The sequence below is a fragment of the Trichosurus vulpecula genome, chromosome 7 (genome assembly GCF_011100635.1).
Source record: "Trichosurus vulpecula isolate mTriVul1 chromosome 7, mTriVul1.pri, whole genome shotgun sequence".
NCBI lineage: Eukaryota > Metazoa > Chordata > Mammalia > Diprotodontia > Phalangeridae > Trichosurus > Trichosurus vulpecula.
Window position 1 is genome coordinate 39,124,762 of NC_050579.1, and position 18,425 is coordinate 39,143,186.

Genomic DNA, 18,425 nt, shown 5'->3' on the forward strand with positions numbered 1-18,425 from the left:
AGGATTCTCTTTTTCATATTTCCGCCACCTCCCTTTGTATTTCCTCTAGATGACCGTTTTGATATCACCAAATTCAAAACCCAGTGGGCACATAGCTCAACGATTATTAGGTGCAAAGCAATGGGCTGGGTGTTGAGTAGATAGAAAGTCAGAAAACACTTGGCCCCTGCTTTCATGAAATGTGGTTTCAAATGTTACCTAGCCCTTAGTCACTGAATGGGCGTTGCCTCAGACAAACTGAGACCTGGGTAAGACCTTAATTTAAAAGGTCATCTACCGCACCCTGGGCCAATGCCAGTCATCTGGACTTTTGCCTTGCTGCTGGAATCTGATGACTCTGGAGGAGAGTGAGGCTGATGGCTGTGCTTTTCTACCTCACACAGATCAAAGTTGCTCAAGTCAAGACATGATATTTGTGATGTCATTGGTCCTCTTTGAGAATGAAGGATGAATAACAACCCAGGAGGGATTTATGATACCCAGGAGGGATATATGATACTAACACAAACAACTGTACTATGAAATAATATAGATACTGATGCATACGTGTAGGTACAAAGAAGGCATTAATAAGAACATTTTCTTTTAAGGATCAGTCTTCTTTCAATACCAAGTAAGCAAAGTCACAAATCTCATGGTGGCCAACTCATCAGAAAGATATTCTGTTCCCTTTTCAAAATAAATACATAATAAAGCTAAGAAAGCAGTGGAGAAAAAGAATGACTCAGTTCAATACCCAATCTGAGCATGTACTATATACAGGAACTTGATTTCTCTGAGGGAACCTTACCAGTGAGACTAAAAGTTCCAGGAGGGGAAAAAACTGTCTTCTTTTTGGTAATATTTATAATACCTTCCTTATACAGTGCTTTGAATAAACTATGTGCTCAGTAAGTGTAGGAAGGCAAGGGAAAAGAGAAAAGGGGAAGGGAGGAAAGGGGAAGGAATGGAGTGATTGGAAAGGGAGGGATGGGAAAAAAAAGGGAAAGGGAGGAAGTGAATGGAGAGGGTCAGGGAAGGAAGGAAAGGGGAGGGAGTAAATGGAGAGGGACAAGGAAAGAAGGAAGGGGAGGGAGTGAATGGAGAGGGACAGGAAAAGAAGGAAAGGAGAGGGAGAGGAAAGGGGAGGGGGAGAGAGAGGGGAAGAATGGGAAGGGGAGGGAGAAGGAAGGAAGGGGAAGGGGAGGAAAGAGTAGGGTTAAAAAAAAATCAACACATGGGTGATGACAAAAGGTCTAAGAATATCCAAAGATAGGACTGAAGAAAGAGAAGACAAAACAAAAATCAAGGACTTGCTAGACACTTGCTTCACAGGGCATTAATTATACCCTGTATAAATCTCACCAGAGCACCTGCTCTTTTTGCTACCCAATTGACAGGGGCAGTCTATTGATCTTGCTATCCCTTTTGTCTGGAGTCATAATCCCCACCACCAAAGGGTTCCTTCAGAGCAGCCTGTACATCCCATCTCCTCTATCTCTCATAATCATACTTAATAACAAACCAAAGAGAACCAAGAGGGCTCGTGGATGAGAATGAATCAACGTGGACTCTGAAAAAGTTAAGACGGCAGGAACTTTATAATCCTGATGGCTACATTGATTCCTATCACCGAAGCTAATGACACAAAAATTTGTCCAGAACAACTAAGTAATTTTTATTTGGGGGGCAGCTGGGTGGTGCAGTGAGTAGAGCACTGGCCCCAGAGTCAGGAGGACCCGAACTCAAATCTGGCCTCAGACGCTTGACACATTTACTAGCTGTGTAACCTTGGGCAAGTCACTTAACCCCAATTGCCCCCTCCAAAAAAAAAGAATGTAATTTTTATTTTTATGGAAGTCTAACTGACAACTCCCAAGAAAATAGCTGGGATGGTAAATGATTAGATAAAGCTGCAAATAAGTACTTTCTTCTAATATGTAAGTGGGGGATTTTTTGGTCAAATTACCCAACTCTTTAAAAGCAAACAGATGACACCATAAAAAAACAAAAGGCATTTGCAGTGAGCTAATCTGATCAAGGCAAATAGGAAACTGTGATCTCTTGCATTCGGTAATAATGAATTCTATGATCACTTAGGAACTTCTGACTTAGGTACAGAATCCTGACACTGCAGGAAGAACCAAGACATGTCCTATATACCAATAATAAAGCCAGTTGCTCCCAAATTAGCCTTAGCTTTGCAGTAAGCCTCTAAGAAAAAGTCAATTGTATAAACCAGGAAGAAAAGCTAAATTACCCCAATTAGAGCCAAATGAGCACAGTTAGAGACGCTCAGCAGAGCACGCAGCTGCTACTCCCCTGACACCGCACCCCTGGCATCAAACAAGTTGCCACTGGCTAATTGATGCAGCAAAGCCATTATCTGCTTTTTCTTTTTCAAACTGGAGTTTGAAGGAAAAAAGGCCAGGGTCTCCCATCATTTTTTTCTGATGAATCTACGATCCAATTTACACTTTCAAAAATGAGGAGGGGTCCAATGAGGGGAATTGATAGACAAACAGGAGGGTGTGTGTGTGTGTGTATGAGTGTGTGTGTGAGTGTGTGATGTTAGATCCCAGTGCCACTTTCATTATCCCTTATTATATCCAAATAACTCTGAAAAGGAAATTAAGCAACAGGGTTGTCACCTACAGCTGCTCAAGAAAGAAGCCTGGGCATCTCCCTGGGATAGACATTATGAAAATTTAGGCAAACTCTCTAATTTTAACTGCATTATCCTGGACCTCCCTCCCTCCCTTCCTCCCATCTTTACTCTCTTCCTTCCTCCTTCTCTTCTTCCTCCCTTCTTTCCTCTCTCCCTCCTTTCCTTTCTCCCCTTCTTCACTCTTTCCTTCCTTCTTCCCTTCACTTTTTGGGGGTGGGGTCTAAACCTGTGATTCATTTGGAATGGAGAGTTCCTGGTATGGAGACTCCTTCCACTGGCAGAGAGGCAACTCATCTAGAACTTTATAGTCTTACATGGTTGCCTGGGGCATGAAGACTTCAAGTCATTTGCCCATGGTCAAAGAGCTAGTACACAACAAGTCAGGATTTGAATTCTGGTCTTCCTTCCTTCAAGGCTGGCCCTTTATCTACTATGTCACATGGACTACTACTTAAAAACAGTTTGCAGCCTCCCAGAAGTTGTCAAGGCCTGTTTATTAAATCATGGCAGTTTAAAAAAAAACATAAGAAAAAGAACCTTTTTTAGGAACACATAAAGATTCACTTTGTAGCAAAAAGGAGAGTCAGGGAGGGTCCCTTGCTAGACAGAGCCAATGACTTATGCTGCCTGTCACGCTTGATCTTCCAGCCATAAAAATACTTTTAACTTTGCTGGACTGGTGATTTAAAAGGGGGGTGGGGAGGGGGGAGAAGTATTCCCTTCACACTTATTCTATGTGATTCATAAAAATAAGAGGCACTCACAGATGACTGGATAGGGGGACTTAGGGGAGAAAATTCATGACTATAAATCTTTGAGGGACAAGAGCTACTATTATATATATTCTAAATAATTGACTAGCTTTACCCTCCATTTGGAAAAAAAAGTCAGGGGATAGATCACAAAGAAATAGTGGAAATCAAAACTTCCAGCTGAATTTAATGCAGTTCAATAATTTAACGGTAATTCTCAAGGATGTGGTTGCTTTATCAAGCAACCAAAAAGCCAGAACTTATTAAGTGGATACCCTGTGCCAGGCTCTGTGCTAGGTGCTAGAGATACAAATATAAAAAAAATAAATCAATAAACATTCATTAGGTATCTACTATGTGTCAGGTTCTGTGCTGGGGATAGAAACATAAATGTGAAAATACTGCTTGACCTCAGGGAGGTTACAGTCAATCTGGAGAGAGGCAGGCCTGGAGTTCAGAAGACAAGTTCAAATGCAGCCTCAGTCACTCATGAGCTGTATACTCTGGGCAAGTCACTTGAGCTCTGTTTGCCTCAGTTTCCTCAAATGTAAAACAGGACTATTAATAGCTACCTCTGAAGGTTGTTCTGAGGAACAGATGAGATAATAATTGTAAAGCGCTTTTAGCACGGTGCCTGGCACAGTAAATGCTCCATAAATGTTAGCTGTTGTCATTATTTTTGTCTATAGAAAATGCAGATACAAAATGAATACAAGCTGACTTTGGGAGAATGTGCTAGAAACTACAGGGATGAGGAAAGGGCTCACGTAGAATATGGCACGTAAGCTAAGCCTTTAAGGAGATGAGGGATTCCTAAGAGGTGGAGGTGAGAAGGCAGTGGATCCTAGGCATGGGGGTGGAGGGGGGCGGGGCAGCCAGTAGAATGTGTGAAAAGGTGTGATGTTCAGCAAGGTAGGGACAGGTGAAGACTATGCTAAATGCCAAAAAGAGAAATCTGTGGTTCACCTTAGAGAATGAAGCTATTAACCTTGGGTTTGCAAATTTGTTGTTGTGTTCAGGGTCCTTCATTCTTTTTTCTTCTTTTTTGTTATGTAAATAGTACTAATTTTTTTCCAACTACATGTAAATATAGTTTTCAACACTCATTTTTATGAGATTTTGAGTTCCAAATTTTCCTCTCTCCTCCCTCCCCTTTCCCTTCCCCACGAGAGCAGGCAAGCTGATGTAGGTTACGCATGTGCAATCACATTAAACATATTTGTGAATTTGTTTTTTTAAAAATATTTTGATAACTGTATTTCAATATAATTGGTTTCCTTTTTTAGTATATGTCACGAAAAGTGATAGTGTATCTCTCCTCTACTAGGGTTATTTCCAAAATGTTAAGGAGTTGTAGCTGTGCTTCTCCCTGGGAAACTCCCCAGGTCTGCCAGTGTGAGGGCACATTGTGATAAGTGACCGGAAGGAGAGGGAGAAAGAGTGATGGAGGGACACATGGAAAGAGGAAGGGAGAGGGAAGGTCTGTTTGGGTGCCAAACCTCATATACCACTACATCTATTTGTTACACATTTTTTTTAAATTAAAGGGAAATTAATTTTGCTTTATGATTTGAGAATTTCTTAAAGGCAGAAGTTAGGAGGGGTTGCATCAGATGCAACCCCTCCTAACTTCTGCCTTTAAGAATTCTTTATTTACTTCAAAAGTCAGCTTAAGTGGAAGCTCCTATGTGAAACGCTTCCTGAACCCTCTCAGCTTAAGCTGCTAGTTCCCCCAGCTGCCCTCCCAATTGGGAACAGGGTCTGTTTCATGTTTGTCTTTGTGTCTCTAGTACTTAGCACTATAGCAGTGCTTAATAAATGCTTATTGTTTGATAATAGGAGATGAGAGGATCAGAGAATTTCCAACTGGAAGAGACCATGGAGATCATTTAGTACACCTCCTTCATTTTGCAATTGAGAAAAATGAAGTCCACGGAGGGTGGGATCACTCTGAGGTATCTCAAATTTCATCCAAACAATGAATAATTTGGAAAGAGAATCCCAACACATTGTTATGGGTGTGGAAACAGGTTTTCTGTTTAAATGATGAAGGCACAATTACCTTTTGTAGAAAGAGGACAATCCTTACAAGCATCTGGGCATGGAGTTCTTCCAAGGTGAAAAGTGTCCTGGGAGTTCGGATAAAAATTTTGGTCTTTCCATAAGCCACATCATCCTGGAAACCACAGCCTTCAATCAGTTTTTTCACAGCTTGCTTGTCTGAAGGGAGGTCATGGTTGGGCCAGGTAAATTCAGAGATCATCTTATACCTAGGTAAGCAAGCATTTATGTTACTAGAGAATCTCTTGATCTTATAAAGCCTATTTTTGTCCTGTTGATAAATATGGAAGAGCTTTTAAAATGCTATTCACTTCAAAATCTGTTGCAAAAATTAGCATGGACTCGTCATCTGATATGAGTTAGCGATAAGAGATCGAAAGGCCTTTTAAAGAAATGATCTTTTAAAAAAAATGTATGTTGTGCCATTGAAGTGAAGAACATAACATGAGCAAATATAGGGAGAGAATAGTGAAAATGTAGTGGTAACATATCTGTGTCTAAAGGTAGCCATTTCAAGAGGACAGGGAAGTGAAGAAAAAAAAGAAATTTCCATGATAACTTTATTATATATTTAAAAGGAATAGCAAGATGTACATAATAGACCTGCAGTTTCATGTGCAATCATTTTTAAAAAATTAGACAGTTATGGAAATGTTTGTTTTATCCCATAAATTAAAATAAAATAAATTTTAAAATTTTTAAAGAAAAAAAAAAGAAAAAACCAGGCAGACAGAAATAGCTTGTTTTAAGTAATGGTTTTAAAACTTTTTTCAAAGTTCAATTTGATGGGGGTAGAAGTCCCTAGGGCCTGTCTAGCCTACCCATCCACTTAGCATTGAAAAGCTACTTGCTGTTCCCTACCAGGGAGGAATATTCACTCTATTCTTGGTTGTACACTTTATAACCTCCAGTTGCAGGTAGAGAAGTGGGTAGTAAGACTAGGCTGGGTGGAGACTCCAAATAAGGGTGGAAGAAAAAGACAGACAAGATTTCCAACAAGGTTTTTGTGGCAATACTCCTGCTCTCTACCTCTGAGTAAGGAGATCACCCCAAGAATGGGGGATGGTCAGGGACATGAGAGATGACATTCCATGTGGGAGCAACAAAGAGTAGGCCAGTTTGGCTAGACAGAAAAGTGGGAGGGGGAGTGACGTAGAACCAGGCTGGAAAGGCAGGTTTCGACCGAGTTGTGAAAGGCTTTACAAGCCAAAGAGAGGAGTCTGTATTTTATTTTAGAGGCAACAGGAATTTATTAAGCTTAACATTTATCAGAGGAAGGCTCTATAGCCTTCTATAGCTTACTAATTGAATAATTACTCTGTAGAGGAAGCTTTGCAGTAAAATAACATCTTTGTGCCCTCAGAAGACTACCAAAAAGAGTCTTCTATGGAGCTATGAAACAACTTAATGTATTTCATTCTAGTGATTGCTAGAATACAAACCAGACAGTCTGGGGATTTTATAGGATCTTGAGAAGTTTAAAGGAACCCCAAGGCAAACATGCTGGGAAGATAAGGGGGAAAAAAAAAGAGTACTACTTTGGGTGTGTCTATATATAGGAGTTTATATGGAATTTAATTATATCTAACTATCTAACTATCTAAGAGCCCAAAGAAAGAAAAGGCAGAATGTGGTAATGGTAATAGGACTGGGCTTGGAGTCAAGTGAACCTGGGTTCTAATCCTCCTTTTCTACTTCAGCAAGGTACCCCATATCTCATGTCCCTTTTAGCTCTTAATCCTACGAATGATCTAGCAACAAAGGTTAATTGTATCATACAACTTTACAAATTGGAAGGTGCTTCAAAGGCCAACCAGTCCAATTCCCATCTGAAGCGTGAATGCCCCAGTTACCCAGTCTTCACCCCAGATCTTCCAAAGATAAAGAACTCACTATCTACTGAGGTAGTCTATTCCATTTCAGAACAAGTCTAATTTTTTTCTTCTTACATTGAGTCAAAAATCTTACTATTTCCATCCATTATTCCTAATTTTACCTTCTGAGTCCAAGCAGAATATGAGATGAATCCTATTTTCTTAGGATAAGCCTTCAAGTATACAGAGAACTATCATGCCTCAATTCAAGTTCTTTCTTCTCCAAGAACCCTTGTACCTATGGCACATTTTCTAAATCCCTCAATATTCTGGTCATTGTGCTCTGGACGCACTCCAACTAGTCAACAGCCCTTCTAAGATGTGGTGCTCAGGAAGAAAAACTACACTGCAAATTGGTCTGGCCAGAGCAGGGTCATGGAGTGATCACCCCACAATATCACTAACACTTGACACTGTGGACTATTATTCCCTCTTTAGAGATATTCATTCTTTCCTGCTTTCTGTGGTACAGTTCTCTCTGGCTTCTCTTTTCTTTCTAACTACTTTCTCCATCTCCTTAAATGGTTCGCTTTATTCCTCCCACCCATCAAGTACAGCTGTGCCCCAAGGCTCTCTCAGTTCATGGCCTCCTACTCTCTTTGACATCGGCAATCTCATATATGCCCGTGATTATGATAATCACCTCCATGTGAAAAAATTCCCAGATACTAATACGAAATCAATAATAATAATAGATATTTTTGCTGTTTTCTCTTCTAAATTCCAGTCTAGCATATCTAGTAGCTGTTAAACATTTCCATACTGATATCGCATGGTTACCTCAAACCCAACATGTCTAAAATTAATCATATCATCTTTCCCCCCAAAAAACCTGTCCCTTTTTCCAACTTTGCCTAGTTGTTCAGGCTCAAAAGTTTGGAGTTATCGCAGATCCTTCCTTTTTTTTTTCACACTTCTCCTCGCCCTCCCCCCATCTAATTAGATGCCAAATTCTGTTCGTCTACCTGTATAGTATCTCTCACATTCATCTCCTCCCTTTCATTAATACTGTCCTTACCTTAGCTCAGGCCCTCATTAGCTCTCAACTGGATGGTTGGAAGGGCCTCTTAATCAGTCTATCCGCACCTATCTCTACCCTCTTGAATCCATCCTTTACAGAGCTGCCAAATTAATTTCCCTAATGCAGAGCTCTCGCCATGTCTCCCTCCTATTCTAACATTTTAGTGGTCTCCTATTGCTGACAGGATAAAATAAAAACTCCTTACTCTGACACTTAAGACCTTCTGAGATTTGTCTTTAATCTAGCACTCAAGCCTTCCCTCCATTCCCGCCCCACACTGCTCCTCTCCATGTACTCTACGTTCTAGCCAGACTTAATTACTCGTCATTTCCCAATTTCATTCTGCCCTCGTCCGCCTTCCCACATTTACACAAACCATCCCTCCGAAGCCTAGGATTTATTCCGTCTACATCTTTGATTGTCAATATCCTTTCTCCTTAAAGGCCAGCTCAGACAGTGCTTTCTGGAGAAAGCCTTCTCCACTTATTCCTGATTTCCTCCCTCCCCCACACTGAGCTGAACTTTTCTCTTCAAATTTTCTTCTCTGCCCGGATCTTGATTTTTCCTACTGTAAATCTTACACCAACAACAAAAAGAACGAACACTTACGTAGCACTATGTGCCAGGGACTGTGCTAGGCACTTTACAATTGCTATCTCATTTAATCCTTACAACAACGCTGGAAGGTAGGTGCTATTGTTATGCCCATCTTACAAATGAGGAAACTGAGGCAAACAGGGTTAAGTGACTTGCCCAGGGTCACACAGCTAGTAAGATTCTGAGGCCAGATTTGAATTCAGATCTTCCTGTCTCCAGACCCATATCCACTGTGCCACCTAGATGCCTTGTATCATACCTGGGCACATGTCTTATACTACCCCAACCCTCTTCCAGATGGAAAGTTCCTTGAAAAGAGGGGCAATGATAATTTTTATCATTGTTCTTATCTCCAACAACAAATGGATGTTTTGCCCTGTAGATATTTACTATTTCTTGAATTAAACTGATAAAAGTATACTAGTATCTGGCAGTCCGTACACTGATGAAATCATAGGTCTAGAACCCTTCCTTCTTCCCCAAGAAGGATTCTCTTTAACTTTTTTGTTTGCCATGTCATACTGTGGAATCGCACTGAGCTAAAACTTTTTTCACACACTGATTATGGTCTAGGGCCGTTACTGTCATGTACAGAATCCTGATGCCAGAAGGGACCCCAGAGCCCTCCAGTTCAACCTGCATCTCAACGAGGAGAGGGAATTGGAACGCTCATTTCTTCCCAATCTCTGCCCATCCTGCCAGAATGCCTTCTCTTTCTTCTCTAGGTACCCATATACATTATTCAAGTGATCTTTTTAGAAATGCGTCCTAAAATTTGTCCATGAGCTGAAGTCAAGCTTGTTGGACTGTGGTTTGCCAGCTTTGCTCTCTTCTATTTTCTGAAAACTGGGAATATCTGCCGTTCTATTGTCTTGCATTGCTCTCCACTGTCATCCACGAACTCTTCTGGTTCACAAATGGTTGTAGCCAGTAATACCTTTATTACCTGTGTATGAGTTTTGTCTGGCCTGAACTTACAAAGGGCATCTAAGTGTTCTCTTACTAATCCTTTCTAATCTGGGGCCTCAACTCCTTCTTTGTCCTTTTTGTTCTCCTCTTTCAGTCTCCTGAGTCAAGAAAAAAGTCTGCTAATTCAAGCTGAAGAGCAGGACCCCCTTTTCTCCACTGCCCATGAGGATGGTCCCAGCCACCAGAGCAGCCGGTCTGCTTTCCTCCAGATAGCTTGAGTCTCACCTTTTGGTTTTCCTTCACCTTCTCCAAGAGCCTCAACTCATTCTGGGCTCCAGCCATCCTCTCCTGGCACTGTCCTTTGAGAAACATGTCAAGCTTCTGTACTCATCTCCATTATCTGCTGCTAAGTGTGTCTTCCACATGCCTTTTTAAGATCTAAGTTGGTCACTGAGATCTCTCAATATTCACATTATTTTCTTTAGGCAATTATCCCTTCTCTCCTCACCTGAATTACATCTTTGTGTCTTTGAATTTCACTCTTGAGTATCATCAGTCCCAGATCTTTATTTTCCCTAAAATAAATCCTACCTACTCTGTTCCCCACCTTTCCAGTCTTCTCATACTTCACACCCTCCCTTCCCTCTGTCCCTGCTTACATACTCTTGAGTGACACCAGCCTCTTGGCTGTTCCATGAACAGGAACACTCCACCTCCTGACCACGCACTTTCACTGGCTGCCCCTGACATGCTAGGAATACGCTCTCTACTCATCTCTGCTTCCTGCCTTCCCTGGCTTCCTCGAAGTTCTGGATATAAATCTCACTATCTATAGGAAATCTTTTCTAGCCCCTCTTAATTCTAGCACTCTCCTTCTGTTGATCATGCCCTATTTATCCTGTACATAGTTCATTATTATATAGTTGTTTGCATGCTATCACCCCGTTAGACTGTACGCTCCTTGAAGGCAGGGACTGTCTTTTGCTTCCTATGTATTTCCAGCATTTAGCACAGTGACAGCCACATAGTAAAAATTTATCAAATGCTTAGTGGGTGACTTTCTCATATCATACCTAACCGTGTATGTATCTTATCCTACTCTGACTCTCCTCCGTTAGACTGAAGGAATGTATTAGAAGATACTAGTTCTGTTGCTACTAATAATAGCTGGCATTTACATAGTACTTTGAGATTTATGAAGCAGTTTGCATTCATTATTCTCATCTGAACCTCATGACCAGGAGTTGGTATTAAAAGGGGTTGAAGGCATTACAGGTAATATTTCTTTGGGAAACACACAGAACACTGTGAGTTAATCCCTCTACCCATCCAGGTCTGTAACATAGAGTGTTAAGGAACTGCCTAATGTACTGAGAACTTAAGTAATGCCCAAGGTCATGCAGCCATTCTATATAAGAAGTTGAGCTTTGAAACCCTTTCTGGCTCCCAAGGCCAGTACCCTGCATGCCATGCTGCCCCTCACAATGGAGATCAGTCTAGAGAAAAATGGCATGTCAAATGAGTTTTTGCAAACACAATCATTTAAAATTTTGTGCTGTACTAAGTTATTTTGCAAAACAAAGTATCCTTTTGTAGTGTAAATAATCCTATTTCATAGTCGGTTGGCCAACAAGTCTTTATTAAGCATTTCCTCTGTATGTGCCAGGCACTGTGCTAAATGTGGAGATATCTGCCCTCAATAAACTTACAGTTTAGTGGCAGAGATGTAAATAAATGGGATTCACAAGCTATATCCAGAGTAGACAGAAGGTAACACGAAAGGGAATGGCATTAGCAGCAGGAAAAAGCCTCCTGGAGAAGGTGGGTTTGAGCTGAGTCTTGAAAGAAGCCAAGGAAGCTAGTAGGCAGAAGTGAGAAGAGAGGGCATTTCAATCCAAAAGGAGAGCTTTCATTAAGGCAGAGCCCAGAGATGAAGTGTTTTGTGTGAGGAACAGTAAGAGAACACCTGTGTTATCAAACTGTCAGGTTGGTGGAGGGGAGTCAAAGGTAAGAACAACAGAAAGATAGGAAAAGTCCAGGTTTTCAAGGGACCCAAATGCTACACAGAAGGCTTTATATGTCATCGTGGAATGCTGAAGTTTTTTTAATAGAGGGGTGACACGGTCAGATGTCTACACTAGGAAAATCACTTTGGCAGCTGGATAGAAGATGAAATGGAGTGCTGACAGGCCCCAGGCAGGGAGGGAGCCCAATCAGAACGTTCCTGCAATCGTTCAGGTGGGAGGTAATGAGGTCCTGGGCTAGGGTGATGGCCGAGGGAATTGAAAGAAAGGGATGAATATAAGGGATGCATTCAATTTTCTTGAAACAGGCATGTCGTGCAGAATCAAGAGAGAACACCTAAAAACAAACATGCCAGTAATACCTTCATTACCTTTGTATGAGTTTTGTCTGGCCTCTCCATGCTCTCTGCCCCTTACCCATATTATCTTTTTGTTGTCGTTCAGCTGTGTCGGACTCTTCAAGACCCCATTTGGGGTTTTCTTGACAAAGATGGTGGAGTGGTTTGCTACTTCCTTCTCCAGCTCATTTCAAAAAGGAGGAAACTCAGGCAAGCAGGGTTAAGTGACTTGCCCTGGGTTATACAGTTAGTGTCTGTGATCGCATTGGAACTCAGGTCTTCCTTAACTCCCAGCCCAGTGTTCTATCCACTGTACCATCTAGCTGCCCCAACAATAATCTTTGGTTTTTTTTTTCTTTTCTGTTTTTTTTTGGGGGAGGGGCAGGTCAATTGGGGTTAAGTGACTTGCCCAAGGTCACACAACTAGTACATGTGTCAAGTGTCTGAGGCTGGATTTGAACTCAGGTCCCCCTGACTCCTGGACTGGTGCTCTACTCACTGCGCCACCTAGCTGTCCCCCACCAATAATCTTAAAAGGAAGAATGGACAGGATCACAGAGACAGACTGAATCTTAGGAGATCTAGTCTGAACCATTTCACAGAGAGAAGGGGTGAAAAAACAAAGCTAAACAGAAAGAACACTAGACAGGGTTCAGAAGCCCTGGATTCTAATTCTGACTGTCATTTATCAACTGATGTCTGTTCAGGGTCCAAATGTCTTTCGGTAAATCAGGGCAAAGTACTCTGCTGACCTCACAGGGTTGTTGTGAAGATCAAGCAAAATTAATTCATGTGAAACTGCTTAAATTGATAGTTGAAAGATGTTATCCTGCAAATTTTCCCCTTATGTGCTTCTGGGGAGCCATCCAATTGTTTCGTTTATTTTCTGGCATCTTTACTAAAGGCAGCTGCAGGTAACATATTAGCCAGAATTGTTTTTAAGGCTCCCTAGATCAATGCTAAGCATTTCAATGGTTTATAAAATATGCTGAATCTGAATTTTTCTCCCGATGAATTAAAAAAACCAACAAGATATGGAAAGAAAAAAACGAATAACAACCTCAAATCACTTAAGAAAATAAATGTAGGGGCAGCTAGGTGGTGCAGTGAGTAGAGCACTGGCCCTGGAGTCAGGGGGACCTGAGTTCAAATCCAGCCTCAGACACTTGACACATGTACTAGTTGTGTGACCTTGGGCAAATCACTTAACCCCAATTGCCCTGCCAAAAAACAAACAAACAAAAAAAGAAATGTAAAATTTCTTTGAAAATATTTGCTATATTTGAGAATTATTGAATAAATGGATCAAACAGTAAACAAGGGGACTATGCATTTTAAGAATAAAACAATTTAATTGCTGCAAATTCACCACAACTCAATTATCAAAATTGTTTTATGGTGAAACAAAGAGTAAGCAGTTTTAACTGCCCATTCTAAAGTCCATGAGATAAAAAAAAATCAGGCTTAGTTTTTCATATCGCACCATCAAAATTTCAATGCAGCAACCCCCCTACAAATTTACAATAAATTATTAAACTTAAGATGTGTCATTTAAAAAAACATTTTTTAAAATGACGCAAATTTAAAAAAAAACCATTAAAGGGTTAAAGAAAGTAGATTTCTGGGGGGCACTGAGTAATTTTTTATAAAGAGGGTGGTAGGCCAAATAAGGTTGGGAACCTCTGCTGTAAAAGATAGGATTTTAGCTGGGGCTTTAAAGAAGCCAGGAAATTCAGCAGGCAGAGTTGAGAAGGGAGAGCTTTGCAGGCATGAGGGACAGCTAGAGAGAATGCCCAGAGCCAAGAGATGGAATGTCTTGTTTTTGGAACAGCCGGGAGGCCAGTGTTACTGGATTGAAGAGTATGTGGTGGAGAGTAAGGTATAAGAAGACCGGAAAGGTAAGAGAAGGCTACTGTATGAAGGGCTTTGAATGACAAACAGAATTTTGTATTTGATCTTAAGAGGCAATAGGGATTTAGTGGAGTTTATTGAGTAGGGTTGGAGGCGGCACGATCAGATCTGCAGTTTGGGAAAGTCACTCTGGCACCTGAATGGAGGATTAGAGCAGGGAGAGATGTGAAGCAGGCAGATCTCCCAGCAGACCATTGCAATAGTCCAAGTGTCAGGTGATAAGGGTCTGCACCAGACAGGGGCAATGTTAGAGAAGAGAAGGTGGCATATTCTAGAGATATTTCAAAGATGAAATAAATGGGCCTTGGCAACAGGGTGACTATGGGCATGGGGGAAGGGTGGTGAGAAATAATGAGGAATCAGGTATGACTGATCCTCACAACACTCCTTTCTCATTATTATCCCCATTTTACAGATGATTCAAACTGAGGCAAACAGAAGTTAAGTGATTTGCCAGGGTTACACAGCTAATAAGTGCCTGAAGCTGGATTTGAACTCAGGCCTTCCTAATTTCAGTTCCAGCATTTTATCCAGTGTGAGAGGGAAAGGTCTTGAGCTCTATTTTGGACACGCTGGAACTGAGATGTCTATGGGACATTCAATTTGAGATCGATGTAGTTGGCGATGCAGGATTGCAGCCCAGGAGAGAATAGGGCTGGGCATGTAGATATGGGAATCATTCACATAGAGGTGACAATTGAACCCATGAGGGAGGGTATACAGCGGGTGTCTTAACCTTTTTTGCAAATAGCAGTTGCATGAAGCCTGTGGACCCCTTCTCAGAATGGTGTTTTTTAAAGCATAAAATACACACAATTGTGGAAAATAATTATATTGAAACATTTTTAAAAAAATTTCATGGACCCCAGATCGAGAATGTATGTTTAGAGAACAGAATGGGATCCAGTAAGGAATAACTTCAGTTGGGTAATGAGATTAAGAGCTATGTTACAAGGGGTTGAACAGTGAACAGGAGTAAAGGAAGTGGGGGCGAGGAACACAACTAGCTTTTTTCTAGAACTTTATCCCTAAAGGGGAGGAGAGACATAAAATGAGAGGTGATTGAGGCGAGAGTCGGATCTGGTGAGCAGGAGAGCTCATAACTAACTGGGGACAGAGCAATGTCTTCAGTGGTGATGGGAAATGGAAGACACATTACAAGTGGCTGGAGTGCAAGTGGGTAATGAAAGAAAGGCAGTGAATGGAGATTGTTCTTTCCGGAAAGACGCAAAGGTCTGACATGCACGAGCATAGCAACAAAACCGGATTGTAGCAGCATGAATTTATGTTGTTCCTTTCCTTCAAAGGGCTCAAGTACAGTGAAACATAAGCATGTTCCTGCAATCCTACAGGGACAATGCCTTTAACCAAAAGAGAATTCGATACACAGAGTAGTTAAAATGACTTTCTGAAATCCACAGCTGCATAAAAACAGAAGTAAAACTCATTGTGTTCCCTTGGCTTGGTAATAAGTGGTGTGCTAATGGGTTTGTTACTTTCAAATTTGGTGACAGTGAAAGTTCGCATTTCTTAAAATGCTCCAGTTAATGTTAGATTTAACATCTGAGAGCACACACCTTAGAACGGTTTGAGCAAAAGCAATCCTCTTCTAAAAATACAATAATAAAAACAAAATCCTCTACAATAATAATTTCATTCACAAGGATTAGAAATTTTTTTTAAAAAACTATGATAATGGCATTATACAGGGAAAAAAAATCCATCAGAACAGAGAGAGGGCTAGATGACACAGTTAGACATAGGAACCAAATGTTAAGATTCATAATATGAAGAGATGAACAAACGAAACAATGACACATTAAGAAAGGGCAAGGCTGGGCAAACGGAAAATTTAAAAAAAAACCTAAGTAAGAAGTATATAAAACAGAGATAAAGGTCAATGGTTGAATAATGTTAGGCAATGGCCTAGGCAAGTTGGAAAAATTTCCAGACATACTGTAAAAACTGGATGACACCGCCATATTACTCTTAAAGGTTTTCCATTTATCTAACAAATCAATGCAAAGTCACTCTTCTCTCCTTCCCTAAGGCAAAGAGCATGACCCTGGTACCCTAGCAAATCACATCCTGCATGGTCCTGCTAATTATAAAGCCAAACTCAGAATAAATCTGCCATTTGACAGCATCTTTTCCTCCTCAAAAGCCCTCCAAAGCTTTCAAGGTCACTGGTACATTAAAAATCCCTAGCTGTTTTGCCCTATAGAAGACATGAAGATAAAGGAAAGTGACAAATAGAACCTCGGTTTAAACTGATAATCCTTAATAAAAGCCTGCACAACCTGAGACAAGAAATCACTGGAAAATACTCCTATGAGCAAAGAGCAAGCTACTTCTCTCAGCACCAGTGTCTGCTGGTCTAATGGACCTCTAGCTGCCATTCCACACCCACTTTCAATTAAAGTATATGACTCGGGAGGCTTTGGGATTGCAAATAGAAAAATACTGCAGGACACAACGAATTGGTAATGCAACTTATTTCCATTTCCCATGTGGTCTGAGGAATTAGTTTTGTAACTTTATAGTTACATGCAATTTAATGCAGAAACTGGACCCATCCAACATATGAGGCTAGATTTTTCCAGAAGCACATTTCTAGCCAAAATAGATGGCTTTAGGGGCAGCTAGGTGGTACGGTGAATAAAGCACCAGCTCTGGATTCAGGGGGACCTGAGTTAAAATTTGGCTTCAGACACTTGCTAGCTGTGTGACCCTAGGCAAGTCACTTAACCCTAATTGCCTCCAAAAAAAGAAAAGAGATGGTTTTGGTGGGATAGGTCACATAGTAAAATACTGATCAAAATGCTTATTTGAATAACTAATGATAATGATATATGGGGTGCTTTTTGACCTTTCCAATTTCATGGTTACTGATGGGGTCCCGCTAAATCCCATTTTCAAAATCCCTTCTCTACCAGCAAATGAATTAAGAATTCATTTTCTTCTTAATATAACAGCAAATCTAAAGTTTAAGGGCAAAAGGAGGCCAAAGAAATAGAAAAGGCTGCGTGAGAACATTTATATCGTTGTAATTCATCAACAGCCTTGGGGCTTTAATGCTGTCTCTCACTTTTCCCATCTGCCCCCTCAGAGGTGGAGCATTGCATCCTACCACTCTAATCACATATTTCCCATTTCCAGTGTGGCTAAGGCAATGATCCCATCCATTCCCCCAACTCGACTCATGGTATTTTTTAACTTCCATTCATTTCCTACAACTTGTATTTAGAACATACAAATAAACATCTCTGCATCGGGCACAGAGAAGTGGATGTAAATCTTATTATTAACATTTGCTGTATTTGCAAGATAATACAAACAGCACTAATGACGCAATACACTCTCAAGAAGGAGGCCAAACTAAAACCACTTTTTAAAGCTGAAATATGAGTCTGACCTGGAAAACTGACAGTTCAGAGACAAGTGTCCTAAAAAAAAATCTTTGTTTTGTCTAAGGCTTATGTTTTTAGTTCAAAAGTCTTCATTTAGTGATATTTTATATTTTAAATACTCTTTAAATTAAATCTTTTTAAATTATAAATTAAATATTTTTTAAAAATTCTTGAGCTTCTTAAAGAATCTCTCTTCCTCTGCTGCTCCCTTCAAAGCTGAATTTGAAAGACCTTATCTCCTTTCTCCAAGAAAGGATGCACTATTTTCCAAGGCTCATTCATGCCAACAGATGAGGGTCATCTTTCACAATAAATCTAGGATTTATTCATCATTTCTATTATCTGAAATATGAATATCAGAAAGATTATCTTGTTCACAAGGTACTTTGAAGATCCCCGCTCACCTGTGAAGAAACTTCTCATAGGTCTGACGGTAAGCAAATCCTGCCCGCCGCACTCTCACATTTTCCAGTAACCCAAGATATTCCACCTGATGCCGGCATCTCTCTTCATCAAACAGCTGGGGGGACTTTTTGTCATTTGGTTTAATGCAACGTACATAATATGGCTCCTTAGGAGATAAAAATCACACACAATAAGTTTCACTTAAGTACAGATTAAGGCAATAATCATACAACAATCATACAATAACCTGGTTTTTTTTGTGTTCTCTTTACTAAGCAGAAACCAATTATGATATTAAAACTAAACTGAAGGACTCAGTGGAAAATACAATTCTTTATATTGGTGACTGGTACCTCCATGGCTTTTCTCTTTCTCATCCATCTCTTGTGTGATTGGTGGCTAAGTCATGGTCACAAACAGAGGACAAGACAGTCAGCATAAGGTATGTTTCAAGCTATCACGGGACCTAGAGTCTA

At 40.5% G+C, this 18,425-nt stretch overlaps 1 protein-coding gene across 2 annotated transcripts in view; it reads right to left on the reverse strand.

Annotated features, from left to right (window-relative positions):
- The window catches only part of MYO1D (myosin ID), a 398,701-nt gene that overhangs the window by 203,443 nt on the left and 176,833 nt on the right, over positions 1-18,425 (reverse strand). For both annotated transcript variants that reach the window (XM_036768084.1, XM_036768085.1), the window contains exons 15-16: positions 17,949-18,115; positions 5,462-5,669 (exon numbers count right to left, since the gene is read on the reverse strand). In XM_036768084.1, coding sequence (XP_036623979.1) covers positions 5,462-5,669; positions 17,949-18,115 — 375 coding nt within the window. The remainder of the gene's footprint in view (positions 1-5,461; positions 5,670-17,948; positions 18,116-18,425) is intronic.